This window comes from Poromitra crassiceps, assembly GCF_964638095.1.
Source record: "Poromitra crassiceps genome assembly, chromosome: 17".
Taxonomy (NCBI): Eukaryota; Metazoa; Chordata; class Actinopteri; order Beryciformes; family Melamphaidae; genus Poromitra; species Poromitra crassiceps.
The window spans coordinates 36,301,474-36,327,323 of record NC_139635.1 but is presented as its reverse complement, the minus strand read 5'-3'; the positions used below and the strand labels follow the sequence as shown (position 1 = coordinate 36,327,323).

Genomic DNA, 25,850 nt, shown 5'->3' with positions numbered 1-25,850 from the left:
CTAGCTGTGTCCGGGGGCAAAGGTCACAGCCTTCCCTGAGCGCTCCTGGCATCCTCCACCACTGCTACTGCTGAGGGAACTCTTCAGCACCACACCTGATGGAGAACAACACACACACACACACACACACACACACACACACACACACACACACACACACACACACACACACACACACACACACACACACACACACACACACACGGTATGAACAAGTGATTCCAACAATGGTCACATAAAACCCTCTTCAAAAAGAAAAAAATTCTTAACTTTAGTCTTTTTCTTAACTTTCTTCTTATGTGTCTTCATGAGAAAAAATATTGAAATGAAAAACTTCTCAAATTTGTTGTTGTCCCCGCTCCCCTTAAAATTCCTACAGTGAAACGATAAGCCTCTAATATATATTTCAACACATTGTAGACAAGTAGGTCATAGTTCAAAGTCTTATATGTTTCCCTACACCTAACATTAAGATTGACATACTGTACTGTACAGCTGCATTTGGTGCAATCTGGGCATAGTCAGTCTGATGGCTAATGGGACAGACGAACGATGTAGAGCCATGTCCGCTCGATGTAGAGCCATGTCCGCTCGATGTAGATCCATGTCCGCGCCAAGACTTAAGCTTCCATCATTGTTTAAAGTCCGACAACATCTCGTCTGCAGTTATCTGTTCATATAGATTAGTCGAAAAACACCTAATTGTGGACCTAAAACACCTAATTGATCAACTCCGACTCCGTTCTCATGTCAATCAGACTGTAAACGGTGCACGGAAGCACAAGTCTTGGTGCGGACGTCGGCTAAAACACCGGAAACATCATCTGTCTGTCTTATACACAGGGCAGCAATCTTCAGCTGAAGGCCTTTCCAGTTGCCAAACCAAAGAACTGAACTTTGTTACTACACCATAAAGGACATTGCTTTTAGAAAAAACGAATGATATATGCTGTTTATTAAGAGGTTGAATTGGTTTAAGTTATGATAAGATGTGTTAAGTTAAGTTTAAGTATATTAAGTTAAGTTTCTGCGTGTTATCTTCGTTTAACCTGGCAAGGACCTGTCAGGGACGTGCCAAGGCCCAGGCGCCAGACTGATAGACTCTGGCTTCCCAGATTGCATTTGTGTAGGGCCAAGTAGGCCTCTGATCCATGTCTGTTGAAAATACACTAGCACATTTTACAGTTAGCCTACCGAGAGCAACCATGTTTAAATCTTTTCCCTAGTGGCCCTGAATTTAAGTTTCCCCCCACACAACCACTGGGGACAAAGAAAGTTCTTGAATCTTGAATTTTTTTGTAGATTGAAACACTTTGGTTTGCCTCCTAGCCTCATCTCCTAGCCTCAATGGCAGTAAGCCTAAAGATTATTAACCTCTTATGTATTTTCTTAAGATGTATCTTAAGAACACATTGGTGAATCTGGGCCCTGGTCTATAACCTCAGGTGTGTCAGCCATGTTGGAGTCTTGTTACAGTAAAACAGGGTGCAGTGTGCCCTCCCACCTGCAGGGGGCGTGTCCAGTCTGTGCAGGCTGCTCCTGCGGGGGGTGGGGGGGTGGCTGCCCGTCTTGGAGAGCCTCCTCTGTCGGGTGTTGAGCATGGCGGCAGGCGACACGATGCCAGGGGGCGCCACTTTACCCATCCTCTCATACAGCTCCTCGATCTCTCGCTTCTGACTGACCTGCAGGTCGTGCACCTCGGACTGGTGTCTGTAGGGGGGAGGGGTCATGTCACATGGTAAAGACATCGCTATAAACACTCAACTACATCCTGTTCAGCTTCCAGATGATACAAACTACAGGAAACACCTTGAGTTTTCTTCTTCAGTCTCACTCTTGAGTTCTGTGTTCATCATCCACCAAGATCACACTGTAATGTTGACTTTGTGCCACTAGGGGGCAGCAATGACAATGAAGAAGAAGGGGACTGGTAAAGCAATGCAGTTGATCCAGTTATCATAGGTGATAGGAGACTGGCTTGATGTGTTGAAGTAAGAGTCACTGGAGATTTTTTTTTTTACAATTTGTATTGTTGTGTACAATGTGCAATGTATGGATTTGTATTCATTGTGTGCCTGCCCCTGGGGGTTGTGACCCTGGTGCCCTGGGGGGTGTAGCCCCCGTGCCCTGGGGGTTGTGACCACAGTGCCCTGGGGGGTGTAGCCCCCGTGCCCTGAGGGTTGTGACCCTGGTGCCCTGGGGGGTGTAGCCCTCCATGCCCTGTGACCCTGGTGCCCTGGGGGGTGTAGCCCCCGTGCCCTGGGGGTTGTGACCACGGTGCACTGGGGGGTGTAAGAAGTGGCGCCGGCAGCCGTAGCAAAGAACTTTTATGGAAAGAAATGACAGCTCCATATTGCCCCATTGCAACATCAGCGCCCAGCACAGCAGCCTCCGCCATTTTTTATTTTTGGAAGCGTGACAGCGCCAAAAGAACCTCGCACAGGCTCGCAGTGGTCAGCTGCGGTAGCGCTGGCCCCTATAATCAGCCTCTCTAAACAGTAACTCAACGGGAGAACACTCTAAACTTTGGGGATTCACATCTTTTCCGGGCGTACTGCAAATCTTGATTGAAGTGGTGTAGTGCAGGGATGTAAAACAACAACCATATTGTGGAAACTAAGCTAAATTTTTCGTTTTCTTTGTTTAGTTTTTTCAAGATAAATATCTAATGAAAAGGACCCGAGGTTCAACTCCCGTTGAGTTACTGTTTAGAGAGGCTGATTATAGGGGCCAGCGCTACCGCAGCTGACCACTGCGAGGCGCATTCTGTTTCCAAAAATGGCCGGAGTGTCGTCTCTTTCCTTCCATGCTCTTTGGCCGTAGTGCATACTTTTTTCTTCTTCTTTTTCTTTTACAACCACCCCTGTGTGTGAAACCATTCCTGCTCTGCTGCAGCACCATTACTGGACACTTAAGCTGCACGCACACCATGTTGTAGTTCAACAGCATACTGGCAGTATGCTGTTGAACTACAACATGGCGTTACTAAGTAGAGTTGGCAGTATTACTGCCAACTCTACTTAGCTCAGATGGTTCAGGGCAAAAAGGTTTCAGATGACATGAGAGCGCTCAGCATCGACCAGGAGATGGCCATGGACCATCCCCGGTGGAGGAAAGCCATCGTGAGGATTCAGTCCAACCCAGCGGAGCCTGGAAAGAGGACTTAAACAGATGATGATGATGATGATGATGATGATGAATGAGCTGATGTGTGGTGATGTTATGGCGCAAACTGGCTGCCATGCATCACCCAGGTGGGTGCTACACATGAATTGAGTCATCCCCCCCCCCCCCCCCCCACACACACACACACACACCCTGATATGTAAACCGCTTTGGGGGCCTTGAAAAGTGCTATGTACTGTAAATGCAATTACTTTTTTAACTGTGTGTTCACCTTTCACGTAGGTCCTCCAGCTCCGCCCACATCTCCTCATCCCCACCCTCTGATTCGTCGGAGCTGACGTAGGAAGCGGAGCGGGTGTAGCTCATCCATGATTGGCTGAGCCCGGGGCTCCCTGCTGGCTCCTCCCACAGGCTGATGCTCAGCCTCCTCGCTCCCCTCCTCCTCCTCCTCCCTTCCTCCTCTTCCTCTCCTTTCTCCTTTCCTCGCACACCTCCAAAGTTGCCCTGCTCCTCCGTGCTGCTCTCTGATTGGCCGTCGTCGCTGTAAGGAGGGGGCGAGCCGGCGGTGGGTGTGGCCTGGTCGAGTTGGCGGGGCTTGGCCTGGTGGTGTGGGCGGAGCTCCTGGCGAGGGGAGGGGGGGATTTCTTTTGTGGTCGTAACCTGGAAACGGCCAACTGTGACAACTGGTGATTTTTTCTCTGGAGAGAGATAGGGAGAGAGGTGGGAGGAGAGAGAGGGAAAGATACAGAGAGAGGGAGGGAGAGAGACGGAGTGAGAAGGGGAGAGACAGAGAGAGGGAGAGAGACAGCGAGAAAGAGAGAGGGAGAGAGACAAAGATAGAGAGAGGGGGAGATAAGGGTAGAGAGAGAGAGACAGCGACAGAGAGAGAGAGAGAGAGAGAAGGGAAGAGAGAGAGGGAGAACGAGAAAGACAGACAGAAGAGAGCGAGAGAGAGAGTCAACATGCCATCCAATATAAATACAGCCAATCATAATTTAATGGGAAAGCAACACACAGGCAGGCAGAGATACAGACAGACAGGCAGGCAGAGAGACAGACAGAGACAGACAGGCAGGCAGAGAGACAGACAGAGACAGACAGACAGGCAGGCAGAGAGACAGACAGACAGACAGACAGACAGGCAGGCAGAGAGACAGACAGGCAGGCAGAGAGACAGACAGACAGACAGGCAGGCAGAGAGACAGACAGACAGACAGACAGACACAGACAGACAGACAGACAGGCAGGCAGGGAGACAGAGACAGACAGGCAGAGAGACAGACAGCGACAGACAGGCAGGGAGACAGACAGGCAGAGAGACAGACAGACACAGACAGACAGGCAGAGAGACAGGCAGGCAGGCAGAGAGACAGACAGACAGTGACAGACAGGCAGATAGATGTCTTACCCTCTGATATCCATGACAGTCTGGTTGACACAGCAGGCAGGGTGAGGGGAGAGGACACCTACACAACAAGAGGACAAAAACAGAGACTGCATATCTATCATTTCATTGGCCAGCTGAGATCAGGTGACACAGGTGCATTGGTAATAGGTACACAGGAGCAGAGAGCAGCATGGGCTGCTGCTCTCCAGAATTCCAGTTTCTGATTATATTAAATAGTCAATGTGTGTGCGTGTGTATGTGTGTGTGTGTGTGTATTTGTTTGTTTGTTTGTTTGTTTGTTTGTGTGTGTGTGTGTGTGTGTGTGTGTGTGTGTGTGTGTGTGTGTGTGTGTGTGTGTGTGTGTGTGTGTGTGTGTGTGTCTTACAATGTTGTGAGGGTTGGGAGCAGCTGAGGAGGGCCTGGAGACACTGGGCAGATTGGGGACACTGGGCGAACTGGAGACACTGGGTGGCCTGGAGACAATGGGTGGACTGGGGACACTGGATGGACTGGAGACACTAGGTGGACTGGAGACACTGGGCAGACTGGAGACACTGGATAGACTGGAGACACAGGGTGGCCTGGAGACACTGGGTGGACTGGAGACACTGGGCAGACTGGAGACACTGGGTGGCCTGGAGACACTGGGTGGACTGGAGACACTGGGTGGACTGGAGACACTGGGTGGCCTGGAGACACTGGGTGGACTGGAGACACTGGGCAGACTGGAGACACTGGGTGGCCTGGAGACACTGGGTGGCCTGGAGACACTGGGTGGACTGGAGACACTGGGCAGACTGGAGACACTGGATAGACTGGAGACACTGGGTGGCCTGGAGACACTGGGCAGACTGGAGACACTGGATAGACTGGAGACACTGGATAGACTGGAGACACTGGGTGGACTGGAGACACTGGGCAGACTGGAGACACTGGATAGACTGGAGACACTGGGCGGACTGGAGACACTCGGGTCACTGGGTGGACTGGAGACACTGGGTGGACTGGACACACTGGATAGACTGGAGACACTGGATAGACTGGAGACACTGGATGGACTGGAGATACTGGGTGGACTGGAGACACTGGGTGGCCTGGAGACACTGGGTGGCCTGGAGACACTGGGTGGCCTGGAGAAACTCGGGTCACTGGGTGGACTGGAGACACTGGTTGGACTGGAGACATTGGACAGACTGAAGACACCGGGGACACTGGGTTGGGGGTGGGGGGCAGGAGGGCGGAGGTTTTGGGTGTGGGGGTAAAAGCCCTGGGTGGGGGTCCCAGTGGTCGGCATGAAGGAGCGAGCCATGCTCATGGCCAGAGAGAGCGCACTGTCCAGGGAGAAGAGAGGCTGGCTGGGGGGGGACCAGGGAGCAGGAAGAGGAGCAGGAGAGGACACCGCACCTGCTACAGACATTGGCCTACCCCCCCTGTTCACCTCCCCCAACACAGATCCATGTTTGCCTGGGGAGGGGGATGAAGAAGGGGAGAGGGGGGAGGCAGGGAGCGTCGGAGGGACCCGGGGGACGCCAGGGGAGCGGCTCTGGGGCACAGGGCTCTTGGGGGCGGGGCTCTGGGGCACAGGGCTCTTGCGGGCAGGGCTCTGGGGGACAGGGCTCAGGGGGGAGGGGGACGAGGTGTGGGTGGAGTGGTGAGGAGAGGGGAGATGATACTGAGCCGGGGGGAGGACGGAGAGAGGAGGGACGGGGTCTGGGCGGGAGTATTGGGGAGGGTGACGGGAGTGCCGGGAGGAGCCTGCAGAGAGAGAGAGACAGAGAGAGATCTCTGGTGAGTTTCCACACTGCGTACCACTCTAACCTGCACACACCTCGAGACAGGCTTTGTCTGCAGGTTTTCAACAGCTAGCGATCTGTCGCTAACGGTTAGCGGCTAGTGCTTCCTCGCCCTCACTCAATGGAGGAGCAGGGTATGTCTGATCAAGGGGAGGGCGGTTTGGCGCCGCAAGGGGAATCTAGAGCGCACAATGGCGGCACGAATGTGCTCGAACTCCGCCCCGTGTTCCTGGCTCTCCGCGCCGGGCTTCGGGCGCCCCCTGTGGGACGTTCAGTGCAACAACACCTCAGCAGTCTGCTACATAAATCAGAGAGACTTGTCACAGGTATTCAATTTCATCTGCGCTGTATGGATCCATCCACCAACAACAGCCTGCTAGAAAGCCCGTCTATATGCATGTGTGTCGTAGAGTCGTCGGTAGAAAGCTAACAGTAAAACTACAATCAAAATAACTATTCTTCTACATTCTCTCATTGTTAGCTTGTTGTAAATCAATTTGCTGGGGACCCCTCCAATCCAAAGCCCCTCAAAGGCCCCCTGGTGGTCACCGGATGTCGAGGACCACATAGTATAAATCCCAAATCTGGGAACCAAGAGTCTATTTCGGCACATAAATAGACTCTGGGAACAGCCGTACCTTTTTTTGAGGCTTCCTGTACAGCGCGAATCTTCCGGCCGGGACTTCCGCCTCCGCCCGTGCCGCTCTGTTGTTGTTCCGGTGAATATAAGAGTTCCGGTCCCGAATGCTAGTGAATATATACATATATAATATATATATATATAGTGAACGCTAGTGAATATACAGTATGTAAGGGATAATGTATAGTGAGGCGGTGATTACGGGTGAAATAATGACCGACAGGTGAATGATTGAGCCCGACGCGCAGCGGAGGGCTTAATGATTCACCTGAAGGTCATTATTTCCCAGTAATCACCGCCTCACTATACATTATCCCGCTTAGAACACAGCCTACAACTAAATCATTCAATAATCTGACAAAAATAATTATTCAAATAGATTTTTTAATAGCGTTTTCAACGACAAAGCGGTTTCATTTGTAATTGGCACACAAGACACCACAGCTGCAACTGGTTTGCCTAATTAGTAGTGTCTGCTGACAAAAGGCTCTTACCAACTGATTAATCCAGGTGTGGCAGAGCAGCGGTCGGTTGTCGAGAAATAATGACCGGTGAATCTTGTTGATTGACCAATCAGAATCGAGTATTCAAGAGAGCCGTATTCTAAACATATATAATATATATATATATAGTGAACGCTAGTGAATATATACGAATTTTGACGTTTAGCATTCAAAATAAAAGAGACGCAATGTATGTTTTTTTTCGCTGCGCAGAAGTGGAAGTCCTGGGCGGAAGATCTGCGATGTACAGGAAGCCTAAAAAAAAGGTACGGCTCTCCCAGAGTCTATTTACGTGCCGAAATAGACTCTGGGTTCCCAGATTGATAAATCCCCCCAATTTGCAAAATGGATTTTAGGCCCTGCATGTTCTCAGTGAAATCTCCACACGGCAGCATCAGCTTCAGGATTGGTCAGAAGGTCTGATGTCACTGATAGGTTTAGTGTGAACAGTGTGAGTTGTGCTGCTCTAGTTAGAGCATGCGTGCGTGTGTGTGTGTGTGTGTGTGTGTGTGTGTGTGTGTGTGTGTGTGTGTGTGTGTGTGTACCTGACGATGTGTGGAAGGACTGTGACCTCAGCGACCTGACGGGGGGCGTGGCCTCGGGGTCTATGTAGAAGTCTCCACTCATTAAGGGGGAGGAGTCTCTGGTCACATGACCAACGCTCACTGCTGCATAGTCTGAGAGAGGAAGACATTACAGGATGAACCTGTCTGTCTGGCTACGTTTAATTCTGGACGGCTAATCCCTATCGCCAGATTGGCGTGTTTTCTGCCCAATGGCATTGGGCTGGTCTGAGTTGCATTGTGCAGGGGAAGTGTGCGGTGGGTTTTTATTTGGAATATTTTACAAATTATGAGGTTTGAGTCTTCCATGTAGGCTACATAGTTCTAAGTTACATCCAGCTGTGTTTCTCAGTCAGTCCAACAAATTGCAACCAACAGCTTGCTCGCATGCTCTCTCCCTCTCTCTCTCTCTCTCTCTCTCTCTCTCTCTCTCTCTCACACACACACACACACACACACACACACACACACACACACACACACACACTGTCTGCCGACGATGAGACACAGGAAGCAAGCTGACTGTCGTCCTTTTCTATAAAAAAAAAAGACAGCAGGTTTGTTTTTATAATATTTAGATGCTTTATTGGCTTCTTGTTGGACTGAGTTCTGAGTCTATGTTTTGGGCATGTCCCATTTTCTAGGCTACTTGTTAAAATCACCATTTTAAAAGAACCATGTTTTCACATAATTTTAGTTTAAGACTAAATTCACTTCAATTGAGCTACTTTATTGCTGCAGACGAGGATTTGTAATTTCTCCTGCGTGTCGCATTGTCGCCGACATGTGGGCTATGTGCTATACTGCCTTCACAGTCTAGTTTAAAATTTAATTTCAATGTCAATTTCAATTTACGACAATGTTTTTCGTTTTCGTTTTTCGTCTTTTTCGTCTCAGTTTTAGTTTACCATGATATCCTTGTAGAAGAATTACACTGTCCAGCAGTGAACGATTATCTTATATTATATGCTTACACCCCTACTAGCTACTATTTTGGCATGTTTATTAGCTGAACTGGTCGCTGCCGGTTGCCACCGTTGTCGTTTAGCCTCGAGACGTCGCAAAGAATTGTGGGAGCAAAGTGACCATCGCGTATTCACCTGGAAAACGACCGTTACATAGAGGCCTTTGAAGGGGCCGTTACATAGGATACTTTGAAGGGGCCGTTACATAGGAGTACTTTGAATGGGCAGTTACATAGGATACTTTGAAGGGGCTGTTACATAGGATACTTTGAAGGGGCCGTTACATAGGATACTTTGAAGGGGCAGTTACATAGGATACTTTGAAGGGGCCGTTACATAGGAGTACTTTGAATGGGCAGTTACATAGGATACTTTGAAGGGGCAGTTACATAGGATACTTTGAAGGGGCCGTTACATAGGATACTTTGAAGGGGCTGTTACATAGGATACTTTGAAGGGGCCGTTACATAGGATACTTTGAAGGGGCCGTTACATAGGATACTTTGAAGGGGCAGTTACATAGGATACTTTGAAGGGGCTGTTACATAGGATACTTTGAAGGGGCAGTTACATAGGATACTTTGAAAGGGCAGTTACATAGGATACTTTGAAAGGGCCGCTACATAGGATACTTTGAAGGGGCAGTTACATAGGATACTTTGAAGGGGCCGCTACATAGGATACTTTGAAGCGGCAGTTACATAGGATACTTTAAAGGGGCCGTTACATAGGATACTTTGAAGGGGCCGTTACATAGGATACTTTGAAGGGGCGAGTTTTACACACTTTGGATTGGAACGCCCGCTGTAAAGTGGGCATTTTTTAAATAATCCTAATAATGTCCTTCTTTCCTTACTACCTCTTCCCTGTCTCCTTCACTGCCTTATTCCCTCCCTTCTGTTGCTCCCTTGTTCCCTTACCAGGTAGTGAGGAGGAGGACAGTGTTCTGGAGAGGCCCCGGGTTGCCAGATTTGGCTGCGTAAAAAAAAGAAGAAGAAAGAAAATCAGGAAAAAACATTCACAGGATGATGCATTGTTTAACACACACACATACACACACACACACACACCTGGGATTCACACAGTGCTGAGGTGAGTCTGTCGGTGTAGGCTGCTGTGATTGGCTCTCGTTGGCGCAGCGTGGACTCCGCCCTCTTGATGATGTCACTCATGCGGTTGATGAACCCGTCCCGCTCTGACGGCAGAATGAACTCTCTGTGGACCTGTAGACACACACACACACACACACACACACACACACACACACACACACACACACACACACACACACACACACACACACACACACACACACACACACACACACACACACACACACACACACACACACACACACACACACACACACACACACACACACACACTTAATCCCAGCTGGTCGAGAGGATTCCCCAGCCTTTCTTGAGATTGTTTAAAAGGGATTGTTCAGGTAAGAAAAGCAAGCAAGGCTCTGTAGCTCAGTGGTGAGTGCAGGTGCTTTGGCAGCAGGAGGCCGTAGGTTCGATCCCTGGCAGTGGAAGTGTGGAGGGAGGCTAGCTGGAGGGTCAGTGGGGTGGACTAACTGCTTGGCTATTTGGCTATGGTATTTTCCCACCCAATTCATCCATTTTGTGTCTGAAAGGCAGGAAGTAACAGGTGCAAGCAGAACACTAATGAGGGTTTCTGACTTCCTTATGTCTTGCCTGTGTTAATTCCTGCCTTTTAGACACACAATGGTTGAATTGGGTGAGAAGTGAAATAGGCTAATTGTGCGGGGAACTGGGGTTTGAAAAGCGGGTGGGGCTTAAAACCAGAAGGGGTGGGGTTTAAGCAGGTAGGGGTGATGCTTAAGCAGGAAGGGGAGGAGCTTAAGCAGGTAGGGGTGGGGCTTAATCAGGAAGGGGAGGAGCTTAAACAGAACACTTCCTCCACTCGACCCATCCTCCACATATGTCGTGGTAACCGCTCATCATGAACTAGAACGAAATCACCGACCTTGAATGAAGTTGATTTCACATTTCTGGTACAGTGAGCGGAACGCAACTCCATCAGATATTCGAGGGTAAGGTGCTTATTCTTTGTCCAATCAGGAAATGAGCTGGGGTGAGCGGTGATGGGTCCTGAGAGTCAGTATGCAAATAGGTAAGCGGCCTTGAATTGATAGGCCTTTCCAAGGACTTTTCTGATGCAGGTTTTGACAGAGCGGACAAGACGTTCCCACATCCCGCCCCACCATGCAGCTCTTTCCACTATGTATTTCCATGTGATTTTCCTTCCAGAAAAGAAACTTTTCATTTGTTCTCCCTTCACCACATTCCACATTTCCTTTAAATCCTGTTCTGCTCGCTTAAATGTTTTTGCATTGTCGGAATAGATGGTAGTGCAGATTCCTCTTCTTGCAATATATCTCTCCGGAATGACAGCAGAAACGCATCTGTGGATAAGTCAGAAACGAACTCCAGATGGACAGCTCGAGTATAACCGCACATGTAAACAGGGCGATATAAGTTTTCTGTCTGTCTGTTTGGTTTAACAAGTAAGGGACCAGCAAAATCTACACCCACTACCTCAAATGGCTGGGCTTCTGTAATGCGATCTCGTGGCAATGGTGCAAAGGGTTGTTGGCCAGCCTTAACTTTACTTTTGCGACATATCAAACATTTCTCTATACATTTCTTTGTGGTTTGCCTACCTCTTACAAGCCAATACCTTTCTCTGACTTGGGTCAAAGTGTCCTGTAAACCAGAGTGCATGACGTCATCATGGGATCTTTTTTATTAACAACTCTGAAAACTTGTCCTCTGATGGCCGAATCCACGGATGTTTTTGGCTGTAAACCCAGTTTGCCTTTTGCAGTCTGCCTCCGACTCGCATGATTTTTTTCTTCATCCAAAAAGGGTTTCAAGGTGAGAATTTCTGATGTTCTATCCAATTCCCCTTTTGTTTCCAGTCGTCTCATTTCCTTGGAGAAACATTTCATTTGTGTCAGCCTAATCCAGTATTTCTCTGCTGCTTCAATCTCCTGAGCGCAGAGCTCTCCTTGTTGTTTTTCTGTGTTGCGCAAATTGTGCACAAATCTCTTTGCCCATGCAGTTACTCTAAGCAACTTATTTAAACTGCTATAGACATTATTCAATTGACGTCACTCACGTACGGGCACGCCCACCGCCGCCATATTGTTGACATAGCGCTGCAGCTTTAAGTGACAGCCTATGTGAGAGCAGCATTTATAGGAAGCTAGTCGCCGTTAGCGTTACCTCTATCGTTCCAATTGTGTTCGGATGATGACCTGCGGCATGGCTGTAGTAATGACAGCAATAAAGTCCCCGTGGTTTGTTTCTATCTCTACCGTCCACAGGCGTGAAGGGAGCGAGACGGAGGATACAGCAGCACAGGAGAGGGGTGTGGATAGTTGGGAGAGAGACAGGTGAAACTTTCTGACAGCTCCTCACAGCAAAGTCTGTTCACCTCGTTTTTTCTTTTGTTTATTATTACAGGCATTAACGGCAGCAACAACTCTGGGGTTTTTATTGCTGTCATCACTATCGCTATTTTGTAATGGAACAGAAACGACAATAAGGCCGTTGCTATAGTCGTCAGCTGCAGGACGGTATGTCAACAATATGGCGCTGTCCGGGGTAAGCAAATAAGGTCTATAATTGTTCATTGTTAGAATGGGCTCAATTACTGAACAAACATCCTCTCCATCTTCTGTTATTTGATTTTGAGTGATACACTCACCAGTTGGTAGACTAGAGGCGTGTTCATTTCCTCTGCAAATGTTACGTCGGCTGAGTTTAACCAACTCGGTCCATTCCACCACAGCATGCCATTTGCAAGTGTGTCTCTGAACTGAGTCCACGGGTTCCGTGATCTGCAGGATTTTCTATTCCCTTGCAATGTCTCCAGTTCTCTGGCAGTGTGAGACTCTGAATCTCCACTACTCTGTTAGCCACAAACGGCTTCCACTGCTTTGCTGTGCTCTTGATCCAATGAATGGTGATCATCGAGTCTGTCCAGAAATTACACTTTACATTGTTCAGATCCAAGATCTTGCTCAGATAATTACCAAGTCTGGCGCCGATGAGGGCTCCCAACAGTTCCAGTCGGGGCAAAGTTACTCTTTTTAGTGGAGTAAACTCACAGTGCCTGTTCCATCCGGCTTGGTTGTGCGTAAATACGCAGCGGCTCGTTCACTAGCGTCACAAAACACATGAATTTCTTGCATTTCTTGGGAGATTTCTTGGCGGCTACTGGCTTCTTAGCTGCAGCCTTCTTCTTGGGGCTCTTCGCTGGTTTCTTGGCAGCAGGCTTCTTGGCTTTAGGAGCGGCTTTCTTAGCGGCGGGCTTCTTCTCCTTTTCAGCCTTAGGGACCTTGAAGGAGCCGGAGGCCCCGGTGCCCTTAACCTGCAGCAGAGCGCCTTTTTTCCACCAGCTTCTTGATGGCGATCTTGACGCGGACATTATTCTTCTCCACGTCGTAGCCTCCGGCAGCCAGGCTCTTCTTGACGGCGGCCAGAGACACGCCGCTCCGCTCCTTGGAGGCGGGCACAACTTTGAGAATGAGCTCACCGACGCTGGGGCCGGCCTTCTTCGGCTTCACCGCCGCCTTCTTATTTTGCTTACTTAGACATACTGTATTCTACTTATTTTTGCTTCTATCGCATTTACTACTGTTATTCTATGTTATGTTGTGTTCTTCTGCTTATTTTGCTTAATATCGCATTTACTACTGTTTATTTTATGCTATGTGTGTTCTGTGAGCGAGCTACCGTAACTTGTCCCAATTTCCCCCCGGGGATCATTAAAGTCTTTCTGATTCTGATTCTGATTCTGATTCTTCTTGGTGGCTTTGGCCGCTTTAGCCGGGGCGGCAGCGGCAGGAGTATAGGAGACCATATCCTTCATCTTGTCCCAGACTGTGAAGCTCAGGTTGCCCATGTGTTTGGCCTCGTCTATCAGAGCTCCTGAGACCAGCTGTGGGTCCTCTAGCAGGTGGCGCTGGATTCTTTCCATTGTAGCCTTGTAGTTCTGCAGGACCAAGACATCTTCAGCCATCAGCTCCTTCTCTATGACTCTGATTGTGTCTGAAAGAGCTGCTATCTCTCTGCTCAGACCCTCAGTTTTCTCCTTCATCACCTGACTCTTCTGCTCCTCTTCGTCCCTCAGTGCAGAGATCCTGGCCTCCTGTTCCTCTTGTAGAAACTGGTGAAATTTCCTAAACTCCCCCTTAATCTGCCTTTCTGTGTGTTGGGCCTGGACCTTAATGTGTTCTGCTGTTTGATTACACTTTCCTTTAACTTTATTAACGAGCTTCAGTTTCTCCATCTGATCTCCCTCTGATCTGGAAGCCAATTTTTGTCTCTCACTGAAGCTGAAAACCATCTACTGGTTCTATTTATCAGCAGGGCAGGATTTATGACATCACTGATAATGTCATAATGGTAAGTAGAGATAGAGTTATGACATCACTGATGATGTCATAATGGATAGAGACAAAGTTATGACATCACTGATGATCACTATTTATTTATGATGCCATCTGGATATGTCACAATGCCTGAGTAGAGAGGGATTTATGACATCTCTGAAGATGTCACAATGGAAGAAGATACCATCTTACTAATAGGGCGGTGTTCCTTGGCGGTGTATTTATTTGTTTGTTTGTTTATTTATGATAATAACACTAGAGAGAGAGATTGAGAGAATGAGAGAGAGCACTATTTTGGGGTCAATTAGCTCAGCTTTTTAGGCTGAGAGGGATTCATCTTACAGAAATGGATGCTTTGTGTCATCATCATCACCAGTCGGCTGCGGAGCCGACTGGTTTCCTACATCCCACACGGTCCCGGCAAGCTCAGTCACTTGAGATTCGGAAAGGAGCCTTTCGTTGTCCCCAAGCAGTTACATATCTCAGATAGCTTGTATTTTGTTTGCCTGGTCTTCTCTTCCCAGGTTTTGGTTTGTAGATAGCATATTGTTTTGCGGGTTCTTCATCTGGTATTCTCAGAATGTGTCCCAGGAACATGATCATCATCTCTAACTGTGCTGTTCCATTGCTAGTTTTCAACCAATAGAGGGCAGTCGCTATGCATATTTATAACACAATATGTTGATTTCAAATACTTTGCACTAAAATATCATCAATCCATCAACAACACTAATAGTTTTCTAGTCTATACAAAATTGCAAATTAACAATGTTTAAGTGAACAGCTCACCCTAAAATCCAAAATACATCCCTCTCACCTGTAGTGCTTTTTATCCATCTATATCATTTTGTGTTAGTTGCCTGAGATTTGGAGATATCGTCCGCAGAGTTTCTGCCTTCTCTCCAATACAATGGAATTGGAATACAATGGAACGTAACGCCTCCGCCGCAGCTGTCACCGGCGGAGGCGTTACGTTCTACTGAAGCAGCAACAGAACAGAGATAATGTACGATGTGTAAACACACACACACACACACACACACACACACACTAGGGCTGGCTCCTCACCATCACAGCAGCGATGTCATCAGGGTTGTCACCGTCCAGGTCAAACTTGAAGGTCACCATCTTACTGTTATGAGTCTGCAGCTGACACTCCACCACCATGTCTGACAGCTACACACACACACACGCACGCACACACACACACACACACACACACACACACACACACACACGCGCGCACACACACACACACACACACACACACACACACACACACACACACACACACACACACACACACACACACACACACTTAAAGGTTAGTGTGTGTCTGAACATTTAAACTTTTTCGCTTGTATTTGGAAGTCTAAATGCCGAAACTTTTCGGATTATTCTGGCCAGTGTAACGTAGAGCCTATCAAGGACCTAGATAGCAAATCCGAGAGTACGAACCCGTGGGTATGGATTTCAACATCACTCCCTCCCCCAGGTGCCCCTAGGGGGGCTACATAGAAGCCTACTAATCCATCCAAAACCAATACAAATTTAGACAGACAGACAGACAGAGAGACAGACAGACAGGTTTTACCCCTGTGATTCGGAGGCGGGACCTGGCTTTCCTCCTGAACAGCTTAGTGGCTGGCCTTTTGGCCATACCTGAACTGCTCTTGTCTGATTGGCCGTCATTGCTGTCACTCAACCCTGAGGTCACATCAGAGGCATTGCTAGAGAGAGAAGCAGGAAGTCAGAGGGAAACAAACTCAAAAGAGACAAAGAAGAGTCAGACACAAGCAATAAAGCGGCTCACACCCGATACTGTGATTCCTGTGTTGTGTGTGTGTGTGTGTGTGTCGTGTGTGTGTGTGTGTGTGTGTGTGTGTGTGTGTGTGTGTGTGTGTGTGTATTGTGTGTGTCTGTGTTACCTGTCGACAGGTGAAGAGAAGCCACTAGCTGTTTCAGAGTGACCTCGCTCAGCATTGTGGGATACGGCGATGCTCTGGAAAGGGAGTGAGTATACACCTTAGACCTGGGTTGACTCTAGGGATGTTTGTTTGTGTGCCTCAGTACATTTGAGATATTTACACAAATCTTACTGCAAGATTACCAACAAACCTTCCAGAACCCTGCTGACGCTCTAGAATGCCTGAGACCTTCTAGAACTCTGACATCACTTTAAAATGCCTGAGACCTTCTAGAACTCTGACATCACTCTAAAATGCCTGAGAGCTTCTAGTTGTTCCCCATTCTCTCCCCAATTGTACTTGGCCAATTCCCCCTGGCGTCCTGGTCATTGCTCCACCCTCTCTACCAATCTGGGGAGAGCCGTAGACTAGCACATGCTTCCTGCACATGTGCAGTCGCCAGCCGCTTCTTTTCAGGCTTCTATAACTCTGACATCTCTATAGAATCCCTGAGACCTTCTACCTCTGACAACTCGAGAACAGTGACTTTCTAGAACCATGCTTTAGGATGCCTGAGACCTTCTAGAAATCTGACATCACTCTAGAATACATGAGAACTTCTATAACTTGTTGATGCTCTAAAACAGCTGATACCTTCTAGAACCCTGCTGATGCTCTAGAATGCGCGAGAACTTCTAGAACTCTGACATCACTCTAATATGCCTGAGATGTTCTATAACCCTGACATAACTCTAGAACTGAGACTTTCTAGAACTCTGATCGGAATCAGAATCAGCTTTATTTGCTAAGAATGTAGACATACAGGGAATTTGACTCCGGTATATGTTGCTCTCAATGTGCTTACAAAAGAAAAAAAGAACATTGAAAGCAAATTCAAATTCCCTCTATGTCTACATACTTGGCCAATAAAGCTGATTCTGATTCTGAGCAGTTCTAGAAAGTCAGTCAGTTCTAGAGTTATGTCAAGGTTCTAGAAGGTCTCAGACATTTAGAGTGATGTCAGAGTTCTAGAAGTTCTTTGGCATTCTAGAGCATCAGCAGAGGGTAAGCTGATGTTGCTCTAGCAGCCCTGAGAACTTCTAGAACCCTGCTGATGCTCTAGAACACCCGAGGCAATCTAGAACTCTGACATCACTACAGTATACAACACCTGAGACCTTCCAGAACCCTGCCAACTGTGACTCCTCTAGAGCTCTGGATCCTCTAGAACAGACAATTGTAATTCTAATACTTTGAAATATGGCTCACTGTTTACATTACTGGACCCACACAGACACAGAACTCTCCATGTGTTCTACTGGTTTAGGCCCTGACCTGCTCACCGAGGGGAAACGGAGCACAGGGATTGATGGAGCCTCGGCTACAGCTGGAGCCTCGCAGAGGAGAGCCTGGAGGCGTGGGGTTTCCCAGGCCACAGGAGCAGGGGCGGGGGGAGAGAGCGGGGTGAGGGGAGAGAGCGGGGTGAGGGGAGGGAGCGGGGTGAGGGGAGAGAGCGGGGTGGGGGGAGGGAGCGGGGTGAGGGGAGAGAGCGGGGTGAGGGGAGAGAGCGGGGTGGGGGGAGGGAGCGGGGTGAGGGGAGAGAGCGGGGTGAGGGGAGAGAGCGGGGTGAGGGGAGGGAGCGGGGTGAGGGGAGAGAGCGGGGTGAGGGGAGGGAGCGGGGTGAGGGGAGAGAGCGGGGTGAGGGGAGGGAGCGGGGTGAGGGGAGAGAGCGGGGTGAGGGGAGAGAGCGGGGTGGAGGGAGGATGCGGGGTGGGGGGAGGGAGTGGGGAGGGGGGAGCGACCGGGGGGAGGGGTGGAAGCGAGGTGGGGGGAGGAAGTGGGGTGGGGGGAGAGAGCAGGGTGGGGGGAGGAAGTGGGGTGGGGGGAGTGAGCGGGGGGAGGGGTGGAAGCGTGGTAGGGAGCCAGATGGGGCGAGAGAGCGGGGTGGGGGGAGGAAGCTTGGTGGGGGGAGTGAGCGGGGTGGTGGGAGTGAGCGGGGTGGTGGGAGCGAGCGGGGTGCGGGGAGGAAGCTTGGTGGGAGGAGCGAGACAAGTGGCTGGGGCTTCTACATCATCCAGGAAACCTGAGGAGCTGAGGGAGCTGTCCATCTCACAGACCACTGTCATGGACAGGGAGAGAGAGAGAGAGAGAGAGAGAGAGAGAGAGAGAGAGAGAGAGAGAGAGAGAGAGAGAGTACTTTATAAAAGTCAATCATATTTAGATAGATAGATACTTTATTGATCCTTTGCAGGAAATTCATGTGTCACGTAATGCAGCTACATTCAACATGTCAGGACAAAAACAGGAAAACATGAGGACATTGAAACATGTAGCAAGGCACACAAAAAGTACTGTCAAGTACTGAGAAAAGAAAAAGGGGCAGCAAAATACTGATAATAATAATACTAAAGTGCAAAAAATGTGCATAAAGTGACTTACAAGTATCTAGATAAAGAACAGGCACCGCTGGCCATTTCAATAGAGAGTTAAAGTTATGCCCTCGTCCAATTAGGCACGAACCAAGGAATTCATCTGCCATTCTTCTTTCCATATTCCTTATTACGGCTGGTGCGCGAGACTAGACGGTGGGGGGAAACACCCATATATCTCAATGGGCTGAATCACCAAAGGATGGTGCTGCGGCTCTACACTACAGGATTGGGGATTCAAGAGCAGGTACATGTACATAGACGTCTGTTCAGATGTGCGTTTACTTGCGGTGGTTGAATCCCTGATCCTGTCTGTCCGGGCTGGGCTAGCAGCTAAATGCTAACTATGCTAAATGGGGACAACGTGAGGATTTCCCCCATGCTGACCCTTTGACCATGCGTCTATGACCAGACACCGGCTGAATGTATGGTCAAACCAAGCGATTCAGCTATAGTTAGAATCAGAAGAGACCATAGAATGTTTCACTCCAGAACTTTGCTATTGGGCCTTTTTGCCTGATTAAATCCCTTAGTTCATATGCCTAAAGCGGAAGAGGATGTGACTTTGGCTCTCTCTACTATACTCTAACATAATTTGGGTACTGTCTGTCTGTGTGTCTGTGTCTGTGTGTCTGTGTGTCTGTCTGTGTGTCTGTGACTGTGTGTCTGTGTCTGTGACTGCGTGTCTGTGTGTCTGTGTGTGTGTGTCGGTCTGTCTGTCTGTCTGTCTCTCACATGTAGCAGAGGAGTATGAAGTGTGTTTGGGAGTCTTGTCCTCCTGCTCCACTCCTTTTGCTTCTATCTTGGTGGAGTCGGTGCTGATCCCAGAATGCACTGGGGTGCTAGCTGATGACATCATCACCGGTGATGACTCGGTTAGTGCAGGCGTGGCTTGTATCCAGCCAGAGGCTGGTGCCTGTTGGAGAGTAATTAAGGTTAATTGTTTTATTTTATATTATTACATTACAGTTGCGCAGCAACAGGGTTGAGCAACTTTAGACACTGAGATGTCAACAGTGAGGCTTGCCCCTAAAATGACAAAATTCCCACCCTGGTTAGAGGTAAAAAAGTTTTTTTTGGAGGTACGCAGTTGTCTGCAAAGAGCCAGACGAAATTTACGTCACGCCGACATGCGGATCCACAAAGTATAACTTAGGCTTTAATTCTGTATTTTCCGACGGAGTAGTGTGTCCTTTCACACGTTTGTGAGATCAGGTCGCAACAACTCCAAAAACACACCTGATTGGCCCGCTTGCCAGCAGTGGGCGGGTTAATGGCAGAAGCAGGCTTGTGATTGGTCGGTTCTGGTGACTCAGGCTCATCCTCCTCGACGACGGCTTCCTGTCTGCGGCGCAGCGCCTCCTCCGCCAGCCGACGCTTCTTCTCCCGCCGATGCTTCACCGACGTCAACCCGTCTCTGATCGCCTTGGCAACCAGCATATAGTCAGCTTCACACACAAACCCCAAAGTAACCTGAGAGAGAGAGAGAGAGAGAGAGAGAGAGAGAGATAGAGATAGAGATAGAGAAGGAGAGAGCGACAGAGAGACAGAGCAAGAGAGACATAGTAGGGGAGAGAGAGAAAGAGAGAGAGAGAGAGTCAATACAAATATGAGCAAACATATACTTATCAAACAGATGGAATTAGAAGTCTCTAATATAATGGGTCCCTTTTCTCTACTGTCCAGTCTAACCTTAGAAATCTTGGTGTTATTTTTGATCAGGCTATTAATTTGATCAACATAGTCATTGTCCCGTCCATATGTTTCGCCCCCACATTTAGAAAGATTGACAAGCAGGTGGGAATAGCGTGATCCTCCCACGTGCTGGTGGAGCTCCCCGCTGTCAGGTGAAAAGATGCGGCTGGCAACTGCGCATGTGTCGGAGGAGGCATGGTGCTAGTCTACGACTCTCCCCAGATCGGCAGAGGGGGTGGAGCAGTGACCGGGGCAGCAGGGGGAAATTGGCCAAGCACAATTGGGGAGAAAATGGGGGGAAATCAGAAAAAAATAAAATAAAATAAAATAAAAGAAACATTGACAAGCTGAGTTGGAGATGATTTTTCACATCATTGTATCATCTCTCTTGGGTTATTGTAATTCCCTTTTCACCTGCCTCACCACATCATGCTGGACCGTCTACACCAGTGGTTCAAAAACCCCCGGGCTGCAGACCGCTGCCGATCCGCAAAGCATTTCCTGCCAGGCCACGAAGGAATTATATGATTCGGAAGGGGGAAAAAGAGAGAGAGGGAGAGAGCGAGAGAGAGACAGAGAGAGAGAGAGAGCAAGAGAGACAGAGAGAGAGAGAGCAAGAGAGACCGAGAAACCTATACCAGTGGTTTTCAAAGTGGGGGCCGGGGGCCCCCTGGGGAGCCGCCAGGAGGCACTAGGGGGGCCTCAGGAAATTAATGGAAATGCTTAAAAAACATCTTTATGGGAAAGGAAATTATTACGTTATAGTTGTTAATACTACAGTGTAATAAATAAAGAAATCTGTTATATAACATTTTATAATTATATTTAGTGTAGTATTAAATAATATAATTGAATCCTTTCTAATTTGTCTAATTGCCTGCAAGTCAAAACGCCATCACATTCATTGTCATTTCCCCCTAGTGTGGGTAAGTAAATAGTCTGGATGGAACAATAACGGAAAACAGAAATAAAAGAAAAGATTTGAGATAAAAAATGTGTCATTAGGTTCTTACTTTAATAAAAGTAAGTGTATATATATTCTGAGGTTCTATGGATGTGATTGTTGACATTTTCAATAGCATTGTTAACGGGTTTCTTTCTTCTTGCAATAGGCTAGTGGGTGCTATTTGGGAGGCCTGTTTGGGATTTGGGTTTGAGAACCACTGACCTATACAATGGTCCATGCATTAAGAGAGGGAGCGGCAGCCAAAGTGAATGTCTCTCTCTCTCTCTCTCTCTCTCAACCCAACCCCTCATGGTAGATGAATGCCCACCAAGAGCCAGGTCTGCTCAAGGTGTTCTTGCCCGTTAAAGGGGGCTTTTCCTTGCCGTCGTCGCCAAGTGCTGCTCTTGTTGGGTAATTGTTTCAATTGTCACATGACCTCGCAGTGCATGTGACAATAGACCCATTTCATGGGGGCCATTTTGTGCCGAAAAGACAGGGTAAACACAGGTGCAAGCAACACACTAATGAGGGTTTCCAACTTCCAATGATTGGAAGTTGGAAACCCTCATTAGTGTTTTGCCTGCACCTGTGTTTACCCTGCCTTTTCGGCACAAAATGGCCCCCGTGAAAAGGGTCTATTGTTTCAATTGTTGGGTCTAAAATAAAGAGCCTGCAGCCTGTTGCACCAGCTGAACGTAAGTTCTGTCTTAAGTTAGGGTGTAAAGTCCACACTAACTGCTACGTTCAAACTAGTTAGTTTGACACTAAAGTTGTGTCTTTGTTTGGTTGCACCACGGAGACGTAAGGTAGGCTACATCTTAACTAGTAGACCCTAAAGTCCATACTAACCAAAATAGTGTCGCAGACAATGACGTGTACAGTATCTGTGACCAATCAGTGAAAAGCACGGTGGAAACGGTGTTTATTTACGGTTGTTTAAGTAAGTGGAGTGAAAACAGGACATGTTGCCCACCGCAAATGAGTGCTTTCATATTTCATCAACACTAACCAAATGAGAACGTTATTGAGTAACGTTCGTTTAGGTTCATATTACTGTTAACGTTTATCTGTGAGCTCTTCATCAGTATTGTAGGCTAATTTACCACCATCCTGCCTCGCTAAATTGTTGCGGTTATTTTAATTTGTATGCAGTGCTGCAGCTTGTGGGAAACAAAAGCGTGAGTCATAAATATCAACGGGTGTAATAATTGATCATGGAGAGCGCGTTGCGGACGCAAAACAACGATGCGCCACGGTGCCAAGTTGCAATCCGTGCCAACTGCTATCTTACGGAGGACTTTACACCTAGTAAGACGTAGGTGTAAATTTTAAGTTCTAACTTATGCCTACGTTGTAACTATTTCACTTGGTGCAACCCAAATATTTTTAGTAGTGCGTAAACTCGGACTTAGTGAGACTTTACGTTCACACTAGCTTACGTTTCAACTTACGCACAGCTGGTGCAACCCACTGCTGGTCTTCTACCTGCTCTATTTGTAAAGTGCCTTCAGATACTGTCACTCTTGTTATGATTTGGTGCTATATACATATACAATTGATTGATTGATTGATTGATTGATTGATCGATTGGATCATAACATTGTGCTTTTCTTCCACGCACGCATTAAAAAGACCCCAGGCTGGATCGGTTTGCACATTGGGTTACAATGCACCCCTCTTTTGTGTAGTAAAAAAGACGACTAGTGACGACTAGTGAAATCATAAATTGTTGCAAACGCATTTCTATCTTGTGGCCATGCATCAACATAACCTGACGCTGCCAGATGGATGTAGGTTGGTTCACATTTGTTTCACAACGAGGGATTGTGAATTTGTGAACAATACCGCCCCCATCTGGCAGCGTCAGGTTAGCGTCAACGATGATGTGTATCGATTTGAAGAAAGAGAGGGAGAGAGAAAAGATACACAGGCAGAGACGATTTCAGCTAAAAACAACGTCTAAATGATGTATTTTCAACTCAACCAGATGAGCAGTATGTTGTTATTGTTGTCGTTTTCTCGGACTAAAAAACTTCACCCGTCCTTCCATCGGCATGGGGGTGAGTAGATAATGACAAAATTCTCATTTCTGGGTCAACTTATGGACTTATGGATGGACGGACGTACCATCTCCTGGGCGACCTCCTCGGGAACGTCCTTGTAGAGCTCGAACAGGAACTCGATGGCGTTGTTGCCTTTGTACTTCCCGTGTAGCTTCTTGTTGTCGTTCATCCTCAGCCACAGCTTGAGCGCGGGCTTGACTCCGTCGTCCTCCTCGGCCAGCTCCACGTGAGCGCCCAGCAGCTTCTGGAAGAAGCGGTGATCCAGCAGGTCCTGCACCGTGAACCTGCAGAGCCAGGGGCCGGATGCACAAACACCCTCTAAGATTTTGCTTAAAGAGTTAAGGTTTCCGTACTGGTGGTTCTCCTTGAGGTCTCCTTAAAATGTTCACTTAAAGTGATCATCTCAAAGATCTTCATGTAAATATATGTCCTGTTAACTCATTCTCCGCCACAGTTTTTCAGAAAAAGTCACTAGCCGCCGCCAGGGTGTTTGATCATTTTCATTAATTTTCCAAGACCCACAGAATATTTTCTTCTATGACTAGGCCTACGTAAAGACTGAATATCCCAAAAGAAAGAAGAGAGCCTCGACTTTCATATGAAAAAAAAGATTGATTCTACCTTCATTCATTCTTTAATTAGCGACACCTGAATGTAGGTCGTTTTCACCAAAAACAGCAGTCTCTGACCAGAAAGCGGAGGAAAAGGCATTTTTGTAAATTAAGTCATCTTCATGGCTCCTGACCCGAATAAATGCCTTTGATGGCGGATACTGCGGTGTTACACTCAACTATGAACCCCATAATGATTTTGTTTCCCCTTCCGGTCAAACTTGCCCGTGGGCACAGCTTTTACCGTAACACCGGTGTGAGAAAGAGATGGTTGTCTGTGTAGCCTACTGTATGTCAGGAGCAATCTACCGTCTGAAATTGACATGGCGTCAAGAGTTTAAGAACTGGATTACTATTTCTTGGGGACAAGTGACTTGTGGACGTGTTGCGTGCAGGTTGCGTGGTGCGTGGTGAAAACAAAATCCTTCACGTTTGAGTGACAGGCTGTAATGGAGTCCAATCCCAGATCGATAAAAGCTGCTGGACCAGCGGTTCAGCCGTGCCATGGAGCTGTGCTATGGACCTTTTCTCATGGGAGATAGTTGCTTTTTTCTGCTTCCTGGTTTTGTTAGACAATCGTGGTCGTTCCTGTACACCTCTACACGTGCTGTAATGTTTCACAAGGTGAGTAAGAGAGCCATCAATCACCTGACAGTGAAAAAAACGTATGCCGTCCAATGACGTCAATGGCGGGGACGCGTTGTCTCGTAAATGACGTTCCATGACGCCAATGGCGGAGAATGAGTTAAGTGGGTCACTATCTACCTGATAGTGAGTGATGAGTTAACACAATGGTGATTGAGCCTATATGGCCCATTGATGGAAGCGTTTGCATTTCCAGTATTGCAGCATTTATGAACATGGTGTCTGTTGTGACACAGGGTGGGCGGAGCTATCAGAGAGACAGTTCAGAATGACAGCAGACAGGACGGACGAGGCGAGCAGCTAAGCAGGAACACAGACTGTTGACATCACCATGTGACAGACAAGGAGATTTATACTTCTATATGTATACTTACAATCATTACCAGCCACGACAGTGGCGGCTGGTATATTGTTTTTGCGCGCATAAATATGCGAGTAATGGTAAGCCAGCAGAGATTCGACCTCATGACCTTGAAAAAAAACGTAATGCTATCAGATTGAAACAACTTTTGGCAATTGGAGATATGTGTGATTTTGACAATGTTGACGATTGGATGACGAGCACGATTTTCTGAAAATGGTTCAGAAAACCCCACTTATCTTCAATGTACATCCCACTTTTTCCCCCATCCCATATTTACAATAAGGTCAAGTGAAAAAAAGCTGTCATCGCATTTCAATTGTTGCTATGAGGCCAGTTCATCACACATTCATGTAGCTAATTGGGCTCTTTGGATTCACCAGAGTCTCAGCTTTGTAGCCACACCCAATGTCTAAATGCCATGACTGTTTTAATACTGTACCACAGTGTGCAGCAATAGGGAAACAAATAAAGCATAAAGCAATAAAGTATAACATACATGTCCGCCTTGACCAATCACTACTTCTAGAGATGGCTCAACAATGTTCAGGGAATCAAGTATAGAAACCAGACCAGTTCACTTCACATGTAAACCTGTTTATGTGTAGATGATCCGCAGCGCCACCCAGAGGCTGAGCGGAGAGCACCTACCTCTCATGGCTGTTGGTACGGATGCAGCCCTCGATTATCTCCATCAGCTCAGGGACTTTTACTTTGAAGAAACTGTCCGGTTTGATACCCTGAGAGAAGGAGAGAGAGAGAGAGAGAGAGAGAGAGAGAGTGAG

The 25,850-nt window shown here is 47.8% G+C and overlaps 1 protein-coding gene across 1 annotated transcript in view; it reads right to left on the bottom strand.

Annotated features, from left to right (window-relative positions):
* LOC310792384 (serine/threonine-protein kinase WNK4-like) overlaps positions 1-25,850 on the bottom strand; it is a gene marked incomplete at both ends in the record, with an annotated part of 37,409 nt that continues 11,559 nt past the window's right edge. The window contains 15 exons of the mRNA XM_083654101.1: positions 1-95; positions 1,505-1,710; positions 3,398-3,824; positions 4,535-4,592; positions 4,899-6,268; positions 7,995-8,126; positions 9,898-9,952; positions 10,048-10,200; positions 15,477-15,584; positions 16,003-16,138; positions 16,337-16,410; positions 17,659-17,724; positions 19,984-20,217; positions 23,513-23,732; positions 25,717-25,805. Coding sequence (XP_083510227.1) covers positions 1-95; positions 1,505-1,710; positions 3,398-3,824; positions 4,535-4,592; positions 4,899-6,268; positions 7,995-8,126; positions 9,898-9,952; positions 10,048-10,200; positions 15,477-15,584; positions 16,003-16,138; positions 16,337-16,410; positions 17,659-17,724; positions 19,984-20,217; positions 23,513-23,732; positions 25,717-25,805 — 3,423 coding nt within the window. The remainder of the gene's footprint in view (positions 96-1,504; positions 1,711-3,397; positions 3,825-4,534; positions 4,593-4,898; positions 6,269-7,994; positions 8,127-9,897; positions 9,953-10,047; positions 10,201-15,476; positions 15,585-16,002; positions 16,139-16,336; positions 16,411-17,658; positions 17,725-19,983; positions 20,218-23,512; positions 23,733-25,716; positions 25,806-25,850) is intronic.